Source organism: Mugil cephalus, chromosome 4, assembly GCF_022458985.1.
Source record: "Mugil cephalus isolate CIBA_MC_2020 chromosome 4, CIBA_Mcephalus_1.1, whole genome shotgun sequence".
Taxonomy (NCBI): Eukaryota; Metazoa; Chordata; class Actinopteri; order Mugiliformes; family Mugilidae; genus Mugil; species Mugil cephalus.
Window position 1 is genome coordinate 25125418 of NC_061773.1, and position 23649 is coordinate 25149066.

Here is a 23649-nt window from a genome sequence, read left to right on the forward strand (position 1 = left end):
TACGAAATCAAGTGATCTTCATTACAAACACCTGACTTTATTTGAAGAAAATATTCAAACTCATAGCCTCGAGAAAAGTAAACATAACCTGATTTGTTCAGTTTAAGCTCTACTTAAACTTAGAGGATAAAAAAAATGGCTGGATTGAATCTGAGCTACTGAGTGAGTGTAATTATATCTGAAGTTAATAGCTGATTTCATAAGGGTGTAATTTGTGTCAAGTAGTGAAAAAATAATGTTAACTGTATTATATATATTTAAGTCATAGTAATTAAAGAAACAAAGTAATGAGCCAGTAATGAAACAAACCTATTCTTAGCAAGTGTAGGTGAAAAGCTGATAAAACTGAGTCAGGGTCAATAAACCTGATTAAATTCCATGTTAGAATCTACAATGTGCATTAGACAAAATGTAAACAGGGTTTGTGGCTGATAATTACAGCAGCCGTTCAATGAGTTCTATTGTGGTTTTGGTTCAATATATTCAATATAGCATTAGTATGTTAAATACCCTGTAGCAGGGAAGAAGAAGAAGGGCAACAAAGAATGAAGCTTAAAACAAGGGACACTGGACGTCACTCCTCATCCAGCTTCTCCAGGTGACTGGTGGGTATTTGGGTTATTCCCGGGAACGTCTATAGGTGGCGCCAACCTGAAACTCACGTGACTTGGGGCCTGTAAGGGCCAGATACTCACCTGTGATTGGACAACTTTGTTTTGATCCTGTTACCAATGAATGGTACTGTAATAACCCAGCGATGGTCCCAGAAACCCATCTTCATATCCATCTTTCTTCCCTCAGCTTGGTTTATTGGACGTAACATGACCTGAATCCCCGAGAGCACTCAAAGGGGCCAGGACTCTCAGCTAAATGGGCATTCACAGCGAGTACAAATCAATGCAATTAACAGGAAGGGATTGTCTGGAGCAGATATAGATTTGGGACAATATTCCGGTAAAGCATCGCTGCCAGGCCCAAAGACACCAGGCAGCACCTGAAAACCCCCAACACACCGACATGGCTGGTTTTCAGGTGCTGCCTCATGTCTTTGCACATGGCAGCAGTGTTCAGACTTTTGGGAACAACTGTATATTGGATAAAGCTACATTACAGCAACTATGCTACGTTAGAGCTAACAGCTGCACTGCTGGATTAGCACAATGCCTGAACCAATTTAAAAACACTTTTTCTCATTTATCCAACTCTGGGGAACACGGTGGGTGAGTAAATATCACATACGGGTGGATTGTGGGAGTAGGAAAGTTGGTTTCTTATTTAACATAAGAAGCTTATGTCACCATTGATTATTAGGGTTTGTCTGTTTGCTTGTGTAGCTGGGATACTTCAGTCAGATGTGATCAGAGCACACAATCCTAAAGAAACATCACTTTTATATCTTTTTTTTTCCCTCAATGGGATCTTGGGAAACTCTTTAATACCTCTCTGCTTGTAAATCCTCCTGCTACGTTGCAGGTCAAAGGAAATCGATGCCCACCTCCCTCATATATAAGGGGTGAAGACCTTCTTGAGGTCAGTTATGAGTCTCCTAATTCAGATTTTGAACCAAATGAGGAAACTGCTATTACCCCAAGCAAGACGTTCATATAAAAAAATGGTGAAAAACACTGGTCTTTGTGGCCCAAATGTGCATCAGACAAGACTGTCTGCAGAAAACACAGCAAAGACAGAGCCAGGGCTGGATAGGACGATCATTTTTTCTTGGTTTTAAGTCGGTGGATCAATTTAAAACAAATAAATAAAATGTAAAATAGGTAATTTTTCACAAAATCAATGTCAATTACAGTGATTGTATTTTATATGTAGATCTTAATGGTTAATTTTTTTAATTAAACATGCAGGAACATCATTGCTGGTCCTGAGAAGGGAACGTAATAGGAGCTACATTAAACAGAAAACCACATAAGTAAATATAAAATTCCTTAAATTTCACACTAAGTATTAAGAATGAACATGTTGTATTCTCTTTCCTCACGGGCAACACCACAGTACCACAATACACACTATAACAACGCCAGCCTCTATCTAAGACACATGTCCTGTTTATGCTCCTTCCCCCTGGCCATCACCTGTTTACTGCTTATCACGCGCTCCCACTTTATTAACTTAAATATCATGTGCTCTAAGTGCTTCTTTTTGTGAATAAGTAAAAAAATAAAACCTTGAAGGTGCTCTTTGGTGCAGGGCTGGCAAATTGTGGCAAATGAAGAAAGTTGCCAAGGCACTCTTGGTCCAAAATTTAAAAAGCCTTTATTTAAAGTGAGTAAAATATATATATATATATACAGTATATATTTTGGACTGGCGACCTGTCCAGGGTGAACCCCACCTCTCACCATTGACAGCTGGGATAGACTCCAGCAACCCTAGAGAGGACTAAGTGATCGTTGAGGATGAGGGCCTTGAACAATTTTATTTTTTTTTGCCACTATTAATTTTTTCAATTCAAACTTTTGCAACAGTGTCGGAAAATTGTGGGGTAAAATTACAAAATATATATAAAACACGTCTAATCAACTAAAGATTTTGCGACCCCCTGTTGAAGACATATGCACTAGACCTTTTACGCATTGATATGGTAGTTATATTATGTTGGTTTGAAGTGTTTCAGTCTAGTTGCTATGGAGACAGGTGACGGAGATGGAGTGTGCTGCCTTCAAACTGTTTTCTGGAGACACTGTTAAAATGCTTATTTTAAAGGACGTATTCATATAACCTGATATAAAAGAGGCCTCACATGTAAACCAACACAGGAGCCCAGAGACGTGGCCTCCAGTCAACTCTCACACTGGACAGAGTACGACACCTCTCACAATTGTGGGTATAAAACAGTTCACATCAACACATCGTAATAGGAGTATTCACCGATCAGGCATAACATTATGACCACTGACGGGTGAAGTGAATGACATTAAAACCGTCTTGTGACAATTCAAGGTTCTGCTGGGAAACTTTTGGACCCGACGTTCATTCATGTGGATGTTACTTAGACATGTAGCCCCCACATAGATCAGACCAAATCAGACCAGGCACCCCCCACCCCATAGGAATGACAATCCTTGACGGCAAGGTGTGAAGATATCAGACCCCTGAGGGAATTATCTTTGGTTATTATGGGACATAAGAAGAATAACTTGACCAAACACACAGGTTTAATATATTTTATTGTGGTTGCTGTGTTTTTATTTATTTATTTATTTATTTTCTGATAGCTGCCTGACACCTGATTAAGGCCCATCCTGTAAAGAAAACATAGCCTGAGTAGATGCTTAATCCAACCACTACCAGGCCATAATAATATATAGCTTGATTCACCCTGAACACAATTTGTAATGAGTTCCTGCAGAGAGCTGTAGTGAGAGGTCTGCTCCTCCTTTTAGGAGCTATTTAATGACCAGACCATAGACAGGCGCCGTCCGTATCCCCGGGAAAATAGCATCAGTTTGGCCAATGCAAGGGTCCATATTTATATACAGTCTATGCACCAGCCTGCCTCAAACAAAATCATGTAATTATAAAAAAATTAAATAATTAAAAAAAAAAAATCATACCAAACACAATTAACACAACCAATTTATTGTCTTTCAAAAAACAAAAACGAAAAAAAACAACACAAAACTCTGAAAACATAGAGAAATGTACACCTTTAAATTACACAATCTCTTATAAACAAAATAAAGTCTCTTTCTATATTTACATCAGCAGGGGTAACAACAGGTGACTCTTCAGAATATCTCATAAACAATCTTTCTCTGATTTTGTTTTTATGTCTGTACACACACACGCACACAAGAAAAATAACAAACAAACAAAAACAACAGCATCAGGATGTGACCCAAACCCTGAGGTCTGACGTTGGTCTTTTTTTTTGCCGCTTTTTTGTGATTTATCAGCGGTGTGATTTGTGTCTTTTTTGTTTAAATTGTCTCAGTGGTCAGCGAGTCTAGTGAGTGGTGAGAAGAATAACAACACCAACAGCGACGCGCCGTTGGCCAAACAGATTTATTCCTGGGACTGATTTATTTAACGATTTTGGGATTTTATACTCCACAACCACCTTCACTTCAGATGGAAAGAGTTGGTATTTTCCTTCTTGGAGTTTAAACTGTATGAACTTCTTACACAAAACTATAATCATGAACTAATTAAAACATCTATACATTTAACTAGTAAATAAAACCGTTCACACAGCTTAGGGACCTCGGGTCCATTGACGACGCGTGCTATCGTTAGCATCGTTAGCTGCTCTGTTACTGGAATTTTCCCATTTTCTGTGTAAACCGCTGTGTCTGTGTTTTCCGAGTCACGCCTTCAACCTCCTGAGACCATGTGTCCTCATACGGGGCGTTAAGTTTTAGGTTTTATAGCAGCTTCCTCTGCTTTGTATAAACCCGTTGTCCTCGTTAGTGGACAATTGAGTTTGCCATCTAGTGGTAAAAGAGGGTCAATGCAATAGTCGGTAAAAACATGATCGCAGGACAAAAGTGGACGAGGAGCAAATTTTACAGTTAAAACTCATCTATTTATGCTTGTTATCGTCTCTATTTCGATATGACCTGAAAATTTAACAAATTTAATAAACAGCAACAGGCTACAACGTCGCTAATTAGCAAGTACTCGTTTGAGGACGTTGGGACTTCATTGTTTGCAATTCTCTTTTTGCTTAACCATGTACAGGTATTAAAATAAACAGTTTTATATTTTGTCACACACGGGTGACTTCATTCAAATAAATATTGTTTATTAAAATAATCCCAGTGTCCACATATGAGGACATTGTTTTGTTTTGTTTTTTCAAAAAACTACTTAGGTCCTACTGATCGCAAATAGCTCAGAGACGTTAAAAATGCAGACCAAATAAAAGCTCAGGTCTCAGGAGGTTAAAACACTCTCAGTGGTTTTATTTAGTACTCGGACCAGACTCACTACCAAACTTCTAATAAGTGCTTAACATCTGGATCACGGGTTGTATTGTCATCGCTAAGTTGAACCCAGAAGTTGATTCTTTCCACTTGTTATTATATATAATTGAGATGTCTCTGCTTTTGTGTCAACCCCCATGAAGCGCAGGGTGTTGTGGTTTATATACATCCTACCGGTAGACAGCTCCCTCCAATGTCAACGCACGGTCAAATATGTTTATGTTTTGTTTGAATGTCCGAATTCGGAGTGTGTGAATGTACCCGCTACACGCTAACCTCAGTATTATATACACTACTAACTCTTAGAATTATTACTGTGAGTGAATTTTGGACAAAGCCAGAAATAACCGCGGACCGGGAACCATCCTCATATTCAGATGGAACTTCAGCTGAAAAATGTTTCAAGATTAATAATAAAATAATAATATTAACAAAACAAATAATAACATGTCGTATGTGGATATTTTCTGCAGTTTGCTGCAGGAAGCTGCATCTCAGAAGAAAAAAAAAAACAAAAAAAACAAAACGAAACACGGCAGACGTCTGGATTACACACATAGAAGGTGCTCAACACGACAATCAATAAACACTCGAAGAACCAAACACAGAGGTATTAAAAAAAGGAAAACAAAAAAAAAGAATAAGCAAGGCTGAGGTCAACCCACCCTGCTGTGGAGAGGGAACTGATGGACACATAAATACAGCATGTACACATGAGGAGAGGAAGGTTTGATTGTTGATAACCTGGGACACTCTCCCATTAACAGGAGTCACTGGTCATGTGCCTGTAAAGCACTGCAGGAGAAGAAGTGTGTGGCATTAAAAGAATGTAGAAAACATTCATCGACAAACTATCAAACTGCTGCTAGTCCTCGTCTCCCGAAGACACACGACTCATCTCATCGCACGTTTCTTCCCCCCGAAGGCCAGTTCACGGTTTTATGAATCTACGCTCGGATCCGAGGCGTTTGCTTTGATTACAGTGATGCAAACGTGGATCAGGCGTTAGCTCGGCTGAACGACAGAAAGCGAGAATAGATGGAGATCCCCAGGGTGTGCGATGCTGCACAAACATAGTGCAAAAATAAAAAAAAAAACAAAAAAACATATGCAGTCCAGACATGGGCAGAGAGTGAAATTCATCATCAGATGCACAAACAGCAGCGCGAGTCCCAGTAACACTCATCAGAATATGAGTCTGGTAACTCGTCACTGGGATTTCAAGACGGGGCGTGTTCCAACGGACACACAAAGAAAAAAACAAAACACCCACGCAATTGTCTACAAAATCAGAGCCGTTTTGTTTGGTCTGGCTTCCAGAATACATCAACCATGAACTGGCCTTGAGGAGTAATCCCTCTTTATTTCTACTTCCCATCAAATGTGGCTCGTTCGCTGCACTCTTCGCCTCTGTTGTGTTGAGATTGTGGGTAAGTAATACCACATTGCTTAAATATATCCTTAAATGTCCACCTTTGATCCTGGTTATGTTTTTTTTTTAATTTTTCCTATGTTTCTGCAGCACCAGACAAGCTTTCGGTGAGATTTATCTCTCTGGGTGCTATTTGGTAATAACTATGCTTTACCTGCAGGGGGCAGTACAGTGCTATAGTAATGGGATCGCTGAGCTCCTCTGCTGTGTAACAGGTGAAAACAGGTATTCTGTTGAACTTCTTTAAGAGTTTTTCCTCCAATGACTGTTAGTCAAAATCAACACGGGGAGAAAACAAGAAGCAAGGCAGATTAAACACTAAACCTTAAACATAATAATCAGGGCTCCAACACAAAGGAAGCGATGACATGATATACATAGAGGGAAATAATGAAAGCCCGCCTTTATGTGTGTGTGTGTCTGTGTGAGGAGAGGGATGACATTTCCTTTTTTTTTTTGTTTTTTTTTTGATTCATTCAATCCGTCCTATGTTTATCCTCCTTCCACTCTGACTGCCATTAAACAGAGGCCCATTTTCACCTCCGCCAAACTCACCTCTCCCCCAATTCCTTATCTTTTGTTAAGTTTCTCCTTTACAAATTCCCACCTTCCCCTCAGTCTGTCAGGAGCACCAGTTCCCCCTCGCTCCTCTCCCCGCCGTCGCTCTCCTCTCCTTCGCTGTAGGGGGGTCGCTCCCTCTCGCGCTCCTTCTCCCGCTCCCTCTCTCGGTCCCGGGGCAGGGAGGTGGCCGGCGCTTGGCCCTCGGTTCTGCGCGGGGCCTGCGGGACCTGCGGTAGGTAGTGCTCCAGCAGCGCGGGGTGGAAGGGCATGGCCGCGACCGAGACCGAGCCGCCCCCGCCCGGGTACTGGCCGTCAGCGTGGGAGAAATGCATCTGCTGGGGGTCCGTTTGACTGCAAAGACGAGAAGAACAGATTTGGGTGATGAACTTTCAAAACTTCTCAAGGTTCTCTACATTTAGACGTGTCCACCGTGACCGCATGACAAACAGAACATAATTACGGTTCTTATCAGATATGAGTGTGGGAACGCGCCGTCATGGGACGCGTTTCAACCGGGACAGAGGTGGAAAAAAAAAATAGCTCTGCACGCAACCTGGATAAAACCGAAACCTAAAACCAATCAGATGCCAGATGTTGTTCTGGGTTTACTCAGAAACAAGAGGTGAAATCATTTCCTGAAAAGATTCAAACTTCAAAAGCAACGGATGATGAATTATTTGTTAAAAATTAACAAAACATACCGGACGTCTCTTATGTGTCACTAAATATTAACAGACACGTGAAATGCGTTTAATTGCAGATTCAATTCAAAATCAGGACTTGATTTTATTTTCACTTGTGTCCTCGAGCAACAGACTGAACATCTTGAACTTTTCGGCGAAGTGACCGACTCTCCTCCGCTGGCGGCTGCTGTGACGTGTCGTTCACAGACTCATGCCACGTGCAGCGTAAAATAAAAATATTGCTTTCAGCACGAGGGAAGAAACAAGTTCTTGGTTGTGTTGTGTCTGCAAAGAGGAATTTCAAGAAAGCCAAAAATCCTTGTATCTAAGACATCTTACATTTTGTTCAGACAAGAATGTTGTTGCTTATTTTTTTCTTAATACAAGATAATTTGATTGAATATAAGAATGTTTTGCTTCTTTCTAGTAACGCTGTGTTTGAGTCGACCAAATAAACCAGGATAGAGATCGACCGATATATCAGACGGCCAGTAGATAATAGATCGGGACGATATTTGTGTTTTTTTTTTTTTTACTTGTATCGACTGATACTTGGATGCCAATACATATATAAATATATTTCTATGTGCACATACACAAAACTAACAGAGTGTGTGCAACCGGAAGCTGGAAGTTGTTTGCATGAGAGTGTTAAATATTCTTTGAGTTCAATAAATGTTTATGTTTTTGGTTAAACTTGCGACATTTGTTCTCATATAAATGTCAGGAAAAAAAGCAGCTTCAAACATCGGCCAAAAACGGTAAAGAAGGACCAACAGCCTGTTAAACAACAACACGGCATCATGTCTTCACTCGTCTGTAGATGCTGATGAGTTAATCGTTCCATGCATTGGGGCCGAACCTTCACTGCACCAGGCTCAAGATTGATCTCCGAGAAGTTCCTTCGAGATTAGTTTTGATTTTTTCCGTCCACTTTGACAGTCTCATATTGATGTCTTGTCCTCAAAAAGGAGTTCAAAAGAGAACAGATGTGACGGGGTGGAGGAAAGCGCAAGAAAGAACTCAAAAACAAGCACCGTAAACAGTCTCCGTGCTCCGAACTCCTCAGCTTAACTAGTTGGAGGAGTTGGCAGGACCGACGGCGAGGGAGTCTATTCATCGTCAAGGACAGACTGAAAAACAGCCCAGCTGCGGCTTCCACACTTCACTTTTGTTTGTGTCTTCGAGAATAAAAAAAAAAAAAAGAAAAAAGAAAAAAAGGAGCTTTCATAGTCGGGATTCATTGTCTGCTGCAGTGTGTGGATGTGCAGCGCAAACTCATGTTGCGCGGCGTTGTGTGCCAGGGACAAATTCTCTCACATTATACCTCGGCGTTGCGCGGTGCACGCCGGCGCCCCCCTGTGCTTTCTACCTGTGCGTGTAGGTGGCCCTCTGCTCCTGCCGGCGGCTCTTCATCATGGCCTTGTACTCGCCCACCCTCAGCCTCCGTCCCTCCACGATGCAGGTGCGCTTGGGCCGCGGCTTGTATTTGTAGTCGGGGTAGCGCTCCAGGTGCTGCCGGCTCAGCCTCGCCTGCTCCTCGTAGTACGGCTGCTTCTCCTGGTTGGACATGCCCTTCCACCTGGAGCCTGGAGACAAAGACCCGTCAGCACAAAGGAGGTGAGCTCATTCACAGAACATCTCCAGCGACACAACAGGGCCGGCGTTAGTCTGCGTCGCTCATTGACTCATTCGCTTCTTCTTCTTTTTTTTTTTTCCTATTTAGTAAAAGCTGAGTATTATTATTATTATTTGCTTAGATACCACACACAAAGAGATGTCCTGGCCCACTTTTCCCTTATTTAAACAAAAGCTAAAAAGGGTTTTATAAGAAACAGGAAGAGTCGGTTGCTGCGTTTTCACTCAGTCACACTATGGGCTACAACTCTTGTCTGTTATATTTAATTTATATAAATCTTTATTCATTATATCCTCTGAAACTGCAACAGAACGGACTTCGTGCATCTTTCCATACAAGCCTCCATAATACCAGCTTTCATGGGTAGAGGATGCACAAATGGCACTTTATTCTTTTAATTAAAGAAATAAGAGGCCAAACTGACCTAAGAAAAGACTAGAATGGAAATAAAAACCAACTCCGTCTTTGCAGCATCAGCATCATACATTCATTCATAAATAAAAACATCGTTAAAAAGAGATTAAAACTGCAACTCATGCAGACATTTTCAAGTCCGAGTGAAATTTTGTTGGACTGAATGTCACGAAACCATCAGACTTCCACTAGTGTCAGATACAGGACGATGCCACACAGCACCTCCACGCTGCTAATTTCACTTTTCCTTTTTGTTTTATAAAACCCTTTTGTTTTCCCCGTCGTCCGTGAAGCGAAAGGGTTCGCGGTTCAATCCCTGGAACGCGCCCAAGTGTCCTTGAGCGTGACACCGAACCCCCAGTGGCTCCCAGTCAGTGCTCGGAACTGGTGTGTGAAGGTGTGTGAATGAGTGGCTACTGTGAGTGTGAAAGGGCTCTGAGCACCAAACATCTTTACAGGGCGTCATAATAAATGACTGCAAATGGCAAAGTTTGTCAACGTTTAAGCTGAACTCCTCACATTTGCCAAGACAGCTTGTTCAGAAATTCATTTAAAATTTAGCGCATATAAGTTTCTCTTAAATAAAATAGATAAAACCACAGAGCTAACACTTTAAATGGCTAGTGAGCACATCCTTATGTCTTAAAGTTTGGAGTAAAAATCCCTGTTTGAACTCGTTCCGAACCAAACAAGCTTCCAACAATACAAAGAAACTTAAATGTTGGGTCGAAGGAAAGGGATTCAGGCCTGTGTGTGTGTGTGTGTGTGTGTGTGTTGGGACTGTGTGCGCTGCTGGGGGAGGAGCAGGTGGCTGCTAATGCCCCCACATGTGCCAGGCAGTGTCTCAGAATAGAGACGTCAAGTGAAACCCACCCCTACCCAGCGCTGGGCTCACCCAGGATCTTGCTGATGGAGGAGTTGTGCATGTCGGGGAAGGCCTGCAGGATCCTCCTGCGCTCATCCTTGGCCCAGACCATGAAGGCGTTCATGGGTCTCTTGATGTGGCCCGAGGAGGCCGGAGGCCGGGCCTCGGCGTAGCCGCCCGGGGCCGAGACGGGCAGGGCACCTAAAGAAAACAAGGTTACTGGCTGGGTTCGGAATATGTTAGTCATTCTTCAGGATATCTCCACTTGTTTCTTCCTGGGAGTGGCTCACTTCTCGATATTAACCTTTCCACTCGCAACTTTAAAGTTGGTAAATATCTCTCGCTAATCTTTAGTCGCCTTCTCCCACAAACATCCGTTCCTGAACAATTATTCGCATTTTTTTCGAAGTTTTTACCGGAAACGTTCGTCGTCTCTCTCATTAAAGCTACAAACACCTCATGGAGATTTTGATTGAACACAAGCACATGGTGGTGGTTTAAATGATGAGAAAACACGTATGGAATAAGGGTAATTTTGCTGGTTGGAACGTTAATATGAAGCATTAAACAGGGAGGGACACCTACTCTCAGAGTCACTGCTGAGGTGATCCTCAGTGGACGGCAGGCCGTGTCTGTCTTCACAGTGAGAGATCCTCTCGCTGCGGGGAGAAGCTTTATACTCCTGCAGACACAGAAAAGACAAAGATAGATGAAGCCAGACAGACGCGCTGCAACGTCAAACAAATATTCCATCAGCAGACAAAGAGACAATTTGAATTTGGACTGCAGTAAAAAAGAGTGACTCAATGCTCCTGGGGTGTGTTCACGTGTTGCGCAGAGTTTCTATTTAAGGTAAAGACACGGCATGCTCGCCATATCAGCTGCTGCTGAAATGCAGAGCTGTAAATGCAAAGACAGGATGTTACGACGCTATGGAGAGGAGGGTGGAGGGTGGGGGAGAGGTGGGGAGGGGTGGTGTTTATTGTTTGAGGGAGGAAAGGTGAAGGAGAGGAGGCAGAGGTGGGAATGTAACAACCGGAGAATTTGCAAAACTACCTTTCTGCCAGTGTAATATCTATCGCTCCGTTTCCCCGAGCTCTAAAACGTTATTTATCCCCATGCAGCGGAGTGAAGTGTGATACCAAAATAGGTCAGTCAACTGTAGTGGTGTTAACGCGGCGGCAAAGGCGAGATGGAGGAGTATAATGGAGGAGAGGAGGAGGAGCAGGAGGAGGAGGAGGAGGAGGAGGAGGAGGAGGAGGAGGAGGAGGAGGAGAGCCACAGAGTACAGTATTACTGTGGACAAAGAGAAGAGGGCAGGTGGCTCAGTCAATGCCACACTGAGGCCTTTGTGGTATTGTGGGGCTGCAACAGCTGTTGCTCAGGACGAGGCTGAGACCAAAGCTTCAGCCACCTCAAAGAATGAAAACCAAGACCGGAATAGAAGACCATTTTTACAAGAACCAAAACACAAAATAACAGCCAGGAGTTTTTTTTTCCCCCCTACAATCAACATTCTGGACAAAATACACAGTTCTGAGACTTACAACATGTTGCACATCACTGCAGGATAAGAGCAGTTTTTACGGTTCACTTCATAGAGTTTACCGAGCTGTAACTATGTGCTTGTGTGTGTGGGGACACCACAGCTGGGATCCGCTGGTTAAATCCTGAGGCGGAGCGTGACTCCCTGCGACTGTAAACCGAACTCTGACCCCTCATTTGGACCCCGGTCAGTCAGAGAAACGGAGACAGACTCCATCCTCATTCTCCCTTTGTTCAGTTACAGGGAATTTGAATCCCACATTTCACTGTTGATTCTTTTCTTTGTTGACATGCCGCCTTTTGAAATGAATGTCAGCGGCAAGATTTACGCTAAAATACCTGCTCTGTAAAGTTAGCGGCCGGCCTGACTGACACCGTGAAGCATTTAGCGGAGAAAGCAACACATACGGTTCTTTCTTCAGGAGTTGGTAGGGACCAAAGCAGAGCACATAGCAATAACTATGTGTAGCTAAGCAAATGTTTGCTGGTTAACTGCAGAACACAATAGTTGTGCTAAGCTAAAGTGCTAAGGGACTGATCAGACACACAACATCTGGTTAAGTTTATGTTTGTGCTGCTGCCATATGCTAGTTAGCATGTAGCCCGTAGGTCTTCAACAGGGGGTCCGTGACCCCCAGAGGGTCTGCAGAGGTACTGCAGGGTGGGTCGGAAAATCTTTGGTTGATTAGACATTTTTTTTTTTTTTTAATTTTCCCCCAGTCTATTCAGTTGCCAGGTGAAATCCCACGTATGTGAGGTATGTTTACGTCAAGTATGTTTATTTTTTTGTCGCAGTTGCACGGCCAACCTACTGTTGCACATGTTTGAAATAAAAAAAAATAATATTTGAACCTGAGCTTTATTTGAATAGCTTAATATTGAACGCAAAATGATAATAATAATGTATATTTATAAAAAGCACTAGACCTAGTTTGATATAGAACACATATAGAAGGTATCTCTCCATCAGTTTGGGGGTCCTTGACCTTTAAAACGTTGAAGACCCCTTACGTAGCCTAATAGCCGTCCCACTAAAGGCTCGTTTAAGGTACTGCGGGACCTTGACGCCATAACTACGCACGTAGCCTACGTTGGTGTGTCATTTATATTTGTGCGCTCATCTGCCTGGCTAGCTTTGGAGCAAACGCCACCCAAACTCTAGTCAGCGCTGGCCTCTTTTGCTAACTGGATTCATTTTCGGAGTAAAAAAAAAAACACCGTTCCGTTTCTATAAAGAGGCCCACGTTTGAAAAGGTAGCGGGGAGGTTCGACGTAAGCTCACCATCTTTCCTCCGCCGCCATCTCTGTCTCTGTCCCTCTCCTTCTCCCGGCCTCCACCGCTGTGACTCCTCAGGAGCTGCTGGGCGTCGTGGATGGCCTGGGTGACCACGTCGCCGTCTCCTAGGAAACCTCAAGATTAAAATACAGCACAAGGAGGAAAAAAAAAAAAAAAACAAACAAAAAAAAAAAAACACGAGGAACAAGTTCAAGATTAGACATTTGGACAGGCCAATGCACGGCAGCCAAGAACGACTTGCTTTGCAATTCTCGGCTTGCCGTTGCGGTTTAATCTGTTTGTTATTTGAGACGAATTATCTTGTTATCTCAAGAAAACATTCATCTAATTAAGTAGAACGGTGAGGCAGTTTTACTAGTTTCATAGATAGATAGATAGATAGATAGATAGATAGATAGATAGATAGATAGATAGATAAGGATCTATGTACTCCATAAAAAAGTGAACTCACTTAGGGCGGATCGTGGCGGGCTGTGGGACACCTCTCTCTGGAGGTCTCTGGGTCTGTAGGTCCCTTGCAGGCCTAGCGACCCCAGCTCCATGGCCTGTGGACTGGGTGTTTTTCCCAGCTCGAGCCCCTTAGGCTTGGAGGTCAGGTTCAAGGGCTGACTGGCTTCCTAAACACACAGATGAGCAGGCAGGGGTGGAGCTATTTATACACACTCAACCATAACCACAAAGGGCGAGGATGTGCATGTTTTCTGGTTACGCACGCCACATACGGCATGTCAGAGCACATCTGTCACACCTTGGTAGCGCTTTCTGCCTTTTGTCTTTAAGTTACCCTCATCCTCTCTTCCCTTTTATTTGTCTAAGCCGTGTTCGTCTAGTCCTGCCTGAGAACCTGCTGTGCAATTACAACTCACAATACACAGACATACACAAGCACACACCTATACCACACACATTAAACCTCTGAACGGTGGGTGTGGAGTGTTCCTAAAGCCTCCCAGACACCTGAAAAGAATATTATTTGTTCAATCTGGAAGGCTTCACTTTCTTTAGCATTCCTTAAACTAAACACACAGTATATACACACACACACACACACATTGCACAGTAGCCAAACACGCTGCTGTAACACACTATTAAATCCTAAAAGCTGAACAAATTGCTGCCGAACAAATGTATTGAAACAGTGGAGATATTGTACCTGTCGGAAGGAACCACTGCTCCTCTTGACAGGGGTGGAGTGAGTGTTTTGGAGCAGCTGCATGGGATAGTCCACAGCTGTAAAGGGTGAAAGAACATTTTTTCCACAGTTAAATACATAGATTTAAACATACATACATAAGTTGGGTGAAGTCATAAACATAAACATCCATTGTCTGTTGCAGGTAGTTAGACGACGCCTCCTGTATTGTATGTCGGCCCACATAAAAAATAACTCGCTGAATTGTGGTGAGTTATACTTTCTAACCCTTAGACTGTATAAAAAATGGACAGCGGGAACCGATCTTCAAAAGTGAGACCAAAGCAAGTAGAGCTCCCCCTGGTGTCTGGCTGCAGTATAGGTCATAAGCTCCGCCCCCTCCATGTTAGTGGATGGGACTTAGAGCGAACTAATACACGTCATTTCTTTATTTATTTTTTTCCAAGATGGTTTCAGTCATTTTTGGGTAGTTAATATAATGTTTTGGATTAGTTTAAGTTTAGTTAGTTATGTGACACTACAGAAACAGGATGTGACATAATGTCGACCAGCAGTTGCCATGCCAACCCCTCGGTAAATACATCCCAGAGGGACAATGAGAGTTGTAAAAACTGTTTTTAATATTTAATATTTCTGAAATATAATATCTGAATGCACTTTCAACATTTCTGAGCTTAAACATTGTACTGTATATATTTTAGGTTTTGATTTCAAATTTAACCCCTTGAAAAAAATCCGATTAATCGCGATTAATTATCATTTACCTTTAATCCATATTAACAGCGTGCACTGCAAACTGAGTATTTTGACATGTCATTGTTAAAATCTTCACACGATTGTACAGATTCAAACAATATAAATACTGAAGCTGTATGTTGTATATTTTTGAGCTACGTTCGTCTGTTCAAAAGCATTTTACCTCAAAAAGTATAAAAGCCACAGCTTAGATATTTGTATATATAATGTGTTCACACATGGGCAAATTTCTTATTGTATACTACTATTACTATTGCAAAAGAAGATCAACCGCCAGCCAAAGGGTTAAGAAAAGTCATAATATATGGCTAAAAATCTCCTTTTAGTTAATGATTTCCAGTAACATATTTTACTAAAAACACATTAATACTTAGATTAGATTAGATTACATTAGATCAGATTAGATTAAATCAGATTAGAATAGATTAGATATTTTATTTATCCCAAGGGAAATTCAGTGTCCAGTAGCTTCATCACATAGGATAAAATAATAATAATAATAAAGCTATGAGGTCACTTTAGCATTTACATTTTCACTACACATCGTGCTGTGATAACCACCACAACTTTGCACAATTCACATTTAGGTTCACTTAATACAGTGACACTTTTATATTACCTATATATATATATTACTAGATTAGAAAAATGATTAAGCACCACAGTCACCAACGGCAGAGACGTATCACCCAAGCGGTTTGCAGCAGCGCCATGTACTTTACTCAAGATCTGGCAGAGCGACAATGTCTGGGGGTGTGAAACTTCATGTCCAACCTTTATTGAAAGAGCGCTAAGGTTATTCTGAATAGAGAATGCAATTCACAGCGCGGTTAAAAAAGAAAAAAAGAAAAAAAAAGGGGCTGTATTACGACACGGAGGCAAAGTCCACAAAACACAATGTCCATTTCATGGTGTGGTTATATGCAAACGTGCAAACAAATAGAAGACACCCTCGAAAAAATGAAAGGAAACAGCTTCATTCAAATGAGATACATACAGTACATCTACAAAGAACTTTCTGTCTACAAGCAGCCTCCTCCACACAATGCGGCAATCCTTCTACATTTTTTACATTCATCTGTCAAAACATTCAGAGGCACTCGCACGCTGAAAGAGAGAAAAGCAAATGAATGGCTACTCTCCGAATTCCGTCTGCAGACGCTGAAAAGGCCGGCCTTGTGTCTTTAAGTTCCGAGAGACAGAGGAGACAAGGTCGCCCGCAAGATATGAAGACTCGTGAAAGCAAATCTGACAGAGCTGTGGCTTTCTCAGCCGTAGCCTCTGTAGCCCCCTAACTGTACAAGTGTACAGCTGCACTGTTCAGCTGAAGTCCTTCGATTTTCTATGATAAAAAGGCGTGGGAGCACCTCAATCAATCAATCAATCAATCAATCAATCAATCAATCAATCAGACTTTATTTACAAAGCACTTTTCATATTTCTCTAAAATCTCGCTTAAAAAATGGCTGATTGGACACTAGTCTGCAGTTATTAAGAAGTGTGGGATCCAAGCTGCTTCTCTTCAGAAGGGTTTTAACCACAGCAGCACCCGTCTACACTCAAATAGGATGAGATCTAAAACACAGGTTGCTGGATTTAATTGGGGAAATAAGTTCTCTAAGCATCTCTGCATCAAACGGGATGAACCTCTCTAGTGTTTTTCGTTTAGAAGCAAAGGTTCTGGGGTGTTAAATTTCATAAGCTGGGATCTGATACTCTGTTTTACTGCTGAAGTGGAGGGCAAATTCTTCTGACATTCTGCTGGAATTATTAAATTCTGCTTGTTTAATTGCCTTATTGTAGATGGTTAGTTTTTCAATTTGAAATTGGACCACTAGTTTCTAACCCAACGCCTGCCTAGAGAAATGAAGGAATCCGTTTTAAGGGTCAAGGTGGAGGACCTGCTGGACTTGATATTCTTGGAGTGAATGAGAGAGCTGGTGCAGAGCCTAATGTTTCGGTCTGAACCAGCGAGTGAAGCTGATACACCTGATTATTCAACACGATGAAGCTGTTTGAGAGGCAGAGGTCCTGAGCTGGAGGAGGACATGGGTGGTGATGTCGTCCCAAGCTTACAACCGTGTTTCCCACAGTGAACCACCGCCCACGGCGCCATGACCGACCCAGGGTGGAACACAGAGAAGACTTCCGAGCCCATTGGTCACTCTGTGATGGGACACTGAGACTAGCATTACTTTATCGAAATCGAAAAACTGTGACGGAAACGCAGCTGGTGAGTCGCTCGTCTTCTCTCAGCTGGTGAAAGATTCTTTCCTCCAGTTTGACGACTTTCTGGTTCGGCCAAAGGCAGCTCACACAGGAGGCAGGTGGACAGGTGAGCGGTGGCAGTCTGTGCTGGCTGGTCCTGCTAGCCATCGGGCTAAAAACAAACTGGTTGCGCTAGCAGCGGTGCTAGCAGTGTGTCCAGTTAAAACGTCTCTGTCAGTAGATGAGGTCGTTTCTTTCTTCTTCCACCGTCGCCTTCAGGCTTGTCCTGGAAGTTTCAGGCTGGTTTTTCGTGTAACGTCTTGATTTAATTTGTATTATTATTGACACTATATAAATAGAATAAAATTTAAAATTTGAAACTTGAATGATTGATTTCTGTGGTGCAGTCAATATAAACTTCAAAATGGTTGAAAACGGGCTCAAACAAGGGTTGAAGATGATTTAAAAATGCTTTAAATGAATCGATCTTGTCAATTTGTTTTCATTCACACAGACGCAGCGGCTCAAGCACATAAACATGCTTTTCTTCTAAACCACTCACGGATGGCAACGCGTGGTGATACCTCTTCACTAAGTTTCTGGCCTTCAAGCGGAGTTGAGTGCTCATCCTTCAGAGTGCATGCGAACACATTTAAACAAACTCACAAAATGAGCATTTCCCTCAAGGTCCAGTGCATAGAAACTTTGGTTGGTTATTAAGAGATTCCAGTGACTATTGAAGGTAGTAGTAGTATTAGCCCATTGTTTTCCTTCTTGCACTACGCCTTGAAAACTAAAACGCTTGTTGGCTGATGGCTTTCCAGAGTCGTAAAATATTTCTTTGATAACAGAATAAACCCTAAGATTACTCTAACTACCTTAACCTTCTCCGTCTTAGATCCATTGCATTATCCGCACTTGCTCGATGACTTACTCGGTTTGCAGGGAATCGGCTGCAGCGGCAAGGTCATCTGTGGATCAGAGGCGACCGAGAGTTGCTGGGCGTTGGGGTGGAAAGCCGGAATCATCACGTAGGGCATGTTCACCTGCTGGGACAAAGCAGGACACGTACGGCTTACCCAAGAGTTCTAGTTTCACTCGTTTGAGACAGTCGTTTTGACGAACTAGAGCGAAAAGGTCTTGAGAGGAGCTGACCTGGATCTGCTGCTGGAGCAGGTTGATCTTGTGCTGCTGCTGGATCAGCTGCTGCTGCTGCTTGGCAATCTGAGGCAAAAACGACCTGTTCATTAGCTGCTACTACTTCAACTCTCCTTAAACGCAGTAGTTACATGTTTTGGATGCAGCATTATCCAACACAAGCTTCCAGGGTGCAAGTAAGTGCTAGTGGATCATCAAACGAACATCACGTGTAAAGGTGCACAGCGGTGCTGTTCTTTCCTGACCAAAAATGACATCTCAAACAAAGGGCGCTTTCAATTTTCATCCCTCAGATTTGCATGATCTTCATATGCATTCGAAACACCCAGGATTTCAGACTGCTTCCTGGCAGAATATGCATGTTGCGATGGGTGCATGCATAGATTCAGAGCGGTACCTGCTCCTGCTGTTGTCGAGCCAGCTCCATCTGCTGCTGCTGTTTCTCCAGCAGAAGGGCGGCCATGTTTCTCTGCTCAGAGTGGGCTCCCAGGAGCTGCTCCCTCAGGCCGCTCAGCTGGTTGATCATCATCAGCAACTGGAGCTCCTTCTCTGCCAGAGACTCCGGGGTACCTGGAACGTCAGAGGACCATGTTTCTCCATGTTAACATATCTTGTATTCATTTTACGTCAAACTAACCTGTGTTTATTTGCTAATTTGTAAGCTTCTAACGTAAAAGTCTTAGGCTGGTGTAGCCAGAACATATCATTCTGTTTCAACTGATAGAGAAGAAAAGAAAATCTCTGTACGCAACCAATCAGAGCCATTTAGTTGTATTTTGACCACCTACACCTAAATGATTTGACGGGGCCGACAGTTCTTCGCTGTATCGTGACCAGATCCTAAGAGAGTGACGACACACCAATTGTCCAACACAAAAAAATAAAATAGTTGGCATTCCTTTCTAATCCTTATGAGAAAACGTGCGACAGGAAGAAACTTTTATAGCAGCACTTTTCCTGTTTGTTTCTTTTGTTTTTTTGTCTATTTTATTCGTGTTCCTTTTTTTTCTTCAAATAAATCTTCTCACTTCACAAGGAGAAATGTCTCTTGCTTTTGCAATGAGCTTATTTTCACAAGAAACTTGTCACATTTTAATAAAAGACTTCACTCGGCTTTGTGGTAAAATTCAGTTTCCTGGAGCAAAATTTATAACAAATAATGTTTTTGGAAAACTTTGCTTTCTCCTCCCTGAAAGATGCATTTACCATTATTTTTTTTTTACTAATTTCTCCATTAAAAAATCCTTTTACGACATAAATCCAGTAAAGGATACTGTAAATGATACAGTATCACAGCAGGAAGCTGATATCAGTGTGTTCACACCAGAAATGTTAGATAATACCGATAATTGATAAGTATTACAGCTACAGGCAAACATCAAAGAAGGTCAAATGATAAAAACCTGCGACGCCCAGATTACCACTAAAGCACACAGTGAGACAGAGACACTGACAAAAAAAAAGGAGTTAGAATAAGTCTCCTCCTTCTCTTTCGACTTCCAGATGTGCTGTTTTTGTTTTTTACTAACTAGCCCCGAATTTAGAAGAAACAAAGGATGAAACCAGCAATTTCGAAGGCTTAGTTGTCCGGTTAGAGACGTAACGACCTGCTGCACGCAGCCAGGTCACGGTTATGAAACATGTAGGGGTTATATAACACTGTCTCCTTCATAAAACAAGAAAAAAAAATATATATATATATATATAAAAAAAAACAATATAATGGTTAATAAATTGTGCATAAGTGGTGCAAAGTTTTCGGTAGTGTCTGAAAAGCTGACCTTTCAGTTGTCCTGCCCCCGCTGTGCTTTTATCCAGAAGTTTCTCCTTCCAGTCAGCATTCAGAAGCTTCTCAATGGTAGGCATTACTGTTAACAGGACACAACAGGTACTCAGCAGAACGGCACCGGGCAGCAGGAGATGGCGCGAAAAATCTATTCTGTCAAATAAAATGCATCTGACACCGAACTACTTTCTGAGGCTCTCGTCTGCCTTTCTAATGGCCCTGATTGAAGAAGGCTTCGGAGGTGTCGAAGGGCAGAGGTTGTTTGTGCATCAGGGAGAAGTTTTGAGTGTTTGAGTGAATCAATATTTGGACAGAGAACAATCCAAGGTCAGCTAGTGGAGCGCATAAGAGAAAAATTTTTAAGGCGAGGAGTGGAGGCTGGTGAAAGACTTGAGGGCAAGGAGAGGCTTGGAGAGAAGCCTTTCACTCCACATGTGAAGGACAGAACAGCAACAACAAAAAAAAAAAAAAAGAAAAGAAAAAACCCAAAACCAAAACAACACCCTCGCTCTGCTAGACAAACCGTCACTTCTGCACATCGATTTTCAGCAGAAGGCATTGTTAATTGCTGAATGCGGTGCACTTAAACGCGTAAGATACAGAGTCAACAAAGTCTGGTTGGTGGGGGAGGTTGTATGGATGTGCATAGAGGTGAATAACAGACTCCCATTGAAGGAGGCGCAGAAAGGAAAGAGGTTGTGGAGGTGCAGTGACACGACTATTCTATATTCGGTAAACACTGAGGCAACCTGTTGAGGTGAATCAGGTGCGGATCCCAATACGACTGCGTTTAGAGTCTCTTAGACTGATGTCAAAACTACCTGTCCTTAATCATTACTATTACGTGCAGCCGCCGTGGCTTTGATAGACTTCATCAAAGCCCCCCCGACATGTGTGCCATCAAATTACCTCATGGTGTCTCTAAGCAGGGCAGGTAGGGCTATTGAAACACACTTTATTGTCAGAGGTTTGGGAATTATTTCTGTTGATTATCATTGTTTACAAGCGGCCTAAATGTCTGAGCTCGCGCTGGGTGAAACTTCGTCCAATGTCTTTAGTTTTTTAATGCTCTAATAATCATAATAATGCACATATGACTGCAAATATCACGGCCATGTATTAGCTGACTGTTATAGTAGTATATATAGTATAGTTGTTGAGATATTTAAGTATGGTGGACAGTGATGGACCGAATATCCAACTCACTCGTCTGGTACAGTGTGGTAGTTGAGGGTTAATAAAATGGGACACCCAGTCTGAACAGCCACGCTTGTAAATAAGGTATTTTTTGTTCTGTTTTGACAGGTGATTCTAAGGCAGCTCGTTTTTCAGATTTAAGAATGACTGGGTCTAGTCCTGACGTCTGAGCACACAGAGAGAGCAGAGGGTTTAGACGTACCTTCCTTCAGGTTGGACGGCCCTTCTGAACGTTCATGCATCCTCGCCTCCTTCAGTCCCATGGGGCTCTGTCTGTGAGGGAGCTCCTTACCCGGAGAACCCTCCTGCCGAGGCACAGGGAGAAGACAACATTAATCTATGACACATCCTTCACGTTCTCAAGTGCCCAGGCTTGGATTTCCTGATAATCCTTACCGAAGGGGAGCGAGACAGCGGTGGGGTCAGCTGACGGGCCTCGAGCAGCTGATTTCCGGACCAGTCGCGTGAGGGAGACGTCTTGCGAGGCTCGGAGCCGCCACTGACTCCGCCGCCGCCTCCGCCGAACTCCTCCTGTTCCACCTTGACACCTACGCCCGCCATGCTCACGTCCCCGCTGGAGAGGAGGTGCAGCGCTGGAGGGCTGGGCTCAACCATTCTGTTGAAAGACAAACACAATGCTGGGTGTCATTCGGGTGTGGCAAAGGGTTGGGCACGGCAAATCTGTAGATGCAGCGAGATCATGACGAAAGATAATTCCTGCAATATGATGGTAAAAAAAAAAAGAACTTTAACACAAGAGCATGCAGCCATGCTAGAAGTTCTGCTAGCTAAATGCTAACAGCAGCGTGCTACCAGTGATCATGTTTATATGATGATTGGTCAAATAAGATTCCAGCGCACAACAGGATACCGGATTTCTGGCTAAATAGGTGCAAAATCCTAGTCATCCAAGCATGTTAGCCTGCAAACCTTTTCGGCAATTAGCAACTGGAATGCAACCTCCTTTACAAGTATCTTAAACACATCTGGAGAAAATCGCCGTCATCCATGAAATAGTTACCGGGATGTTTCACTTTGTGTCACGGGTATCAACCAAGGACTCATCTCTTAGAGAAATATCTGTACCAACTTTAGCCTACCCTGGTAGCCTCTTTAAGGTATTGTCTTGGGAGCAAAGCGAAGATGTGACAGCACTCAGAGCATCCCTACAGCTGTGTAGTCCTTGGCTAACACAAAAGGCTAAAGTCTGGCTCCTAATAAAGTCCAAGAAACGCATTGGTGGGGATGGAATGGCCTATAGCGCTGAGGATGGCTGACATACTCATTCTTGCATAATTGTGATTGTTGTCTGAGTATATATGGGAAGAGAAATGATAACTGAGTCAAATATACTGCAGGTGTTAGATGTAATGCCTGTGTGCATTTCATAGATGTTACTCACCAGCTTTAATTAAAGGAACAGGAATGTGGTGTGGAACGATGGGGGCATGAGGCCATTTAACTGAAATCCATTGTTTTAGGCGACTTCTTCTGAAGTCAAGGTCAAGGGTTAGGTGGCCCTCGCGTTAAAGCAACAGCCATTGTATGTGTGTGTATGTGTGTGTGTCTGTGTGTGTCTGCGCGAGTGTGTGACAGTGAATAATGGGAGGTTACAGGGGATTGGAGTCAGACAACGCCTCAGCCGGTGGAGAAAAGGGAGAAAAGGGAAGAGAGGACAGGTTGAGTGAGAGAGGTCTGAACCACGGTGAACTTGAACAAATCAACTCGGGGGCCCGTGTGCGATGCGTGTGCGCGTGTTATTTCCCAGCTCTACAACAGGAGGAAAGAAAAACACAGCAGACAGCAGAACAAAACAAACAGAACACACACAAGGGCAAAAAGTGCACATATATATAAAGAGGCAGAAAAAAAAGCCATTGTTGGAGCCGGGGAACAAAGGAAGCTGGGACAATGGGGGAGAGGCTGACAAAAGCCGCCGGCCGCAGGAAACAGGCCGGATAACAATGCCAGCGGAATGTGCCGACCAACTCGGGAACACGGCAAAAAAATGCGGA

At 42.8% G+C, this 23649-nt stretch overlaps 1 protein-coding gene across 2 annotated transcripts in view; it reads right to left on the reverse strand.

Annotated features, from left to right (window-relative positions):
- Positions 1-6806: 6806 nt before the first annotated feature.
- LOC125007221 (transcription factor SOX-13-like) overlaps positions 6807-23649 on the reverse strand; it is a 44755-nt gene continuing 27912 nt past the window's right edge. Inside the window, exons 2-14 of one of the 2 annotated variants that reach the window (XM_047583895.1) lie at positions 22031-22250; positions 21837-21939; positions 20433-20519; positions 19049-19221; positions 18649-18717; positions 18428-18542; positions 14530-14606; positions 13828-13993; positions 13362-13489; positions 11120-11216; positions 10565-10735; positions 8989-9205; positions 6807-7284 (exon numbers count right to left, since the gene is read on the reverse strand). In XM_047583895.1, the coding sequence (XP_047439851.1) occupies positions 6987-7284; positions 8989-9205; positions 10565-10735; positions 11120-11216; positions 13362-13489; positions 13828-13993; positions 14530-14606; positions 18428-18542; positions 18649-18717; positions 19049-19221; positions 20433-20519; positions 21837-21939; positions 22031-22249 (1920 nt within the window). In that variant the 5' untranslated portion in view covers position 22250 and the 3' untranslated portion in view covers positions 6807-6986. The remainder of the gene's footprint in view (positions 7285-8988; positions 9206-10564; positions 10736-11119; positions 11217-13361; positions 13490-13827; positions 13994-14529; positions 14607-18427; positions 18543-18648; positions 18718-19048; positions 19222-20432; positions 20520-21836; positions 21940-22030; positions 22251-23649) is intronic. The other variant, XM_047583894.1, reaches the window with a different exon arrangement.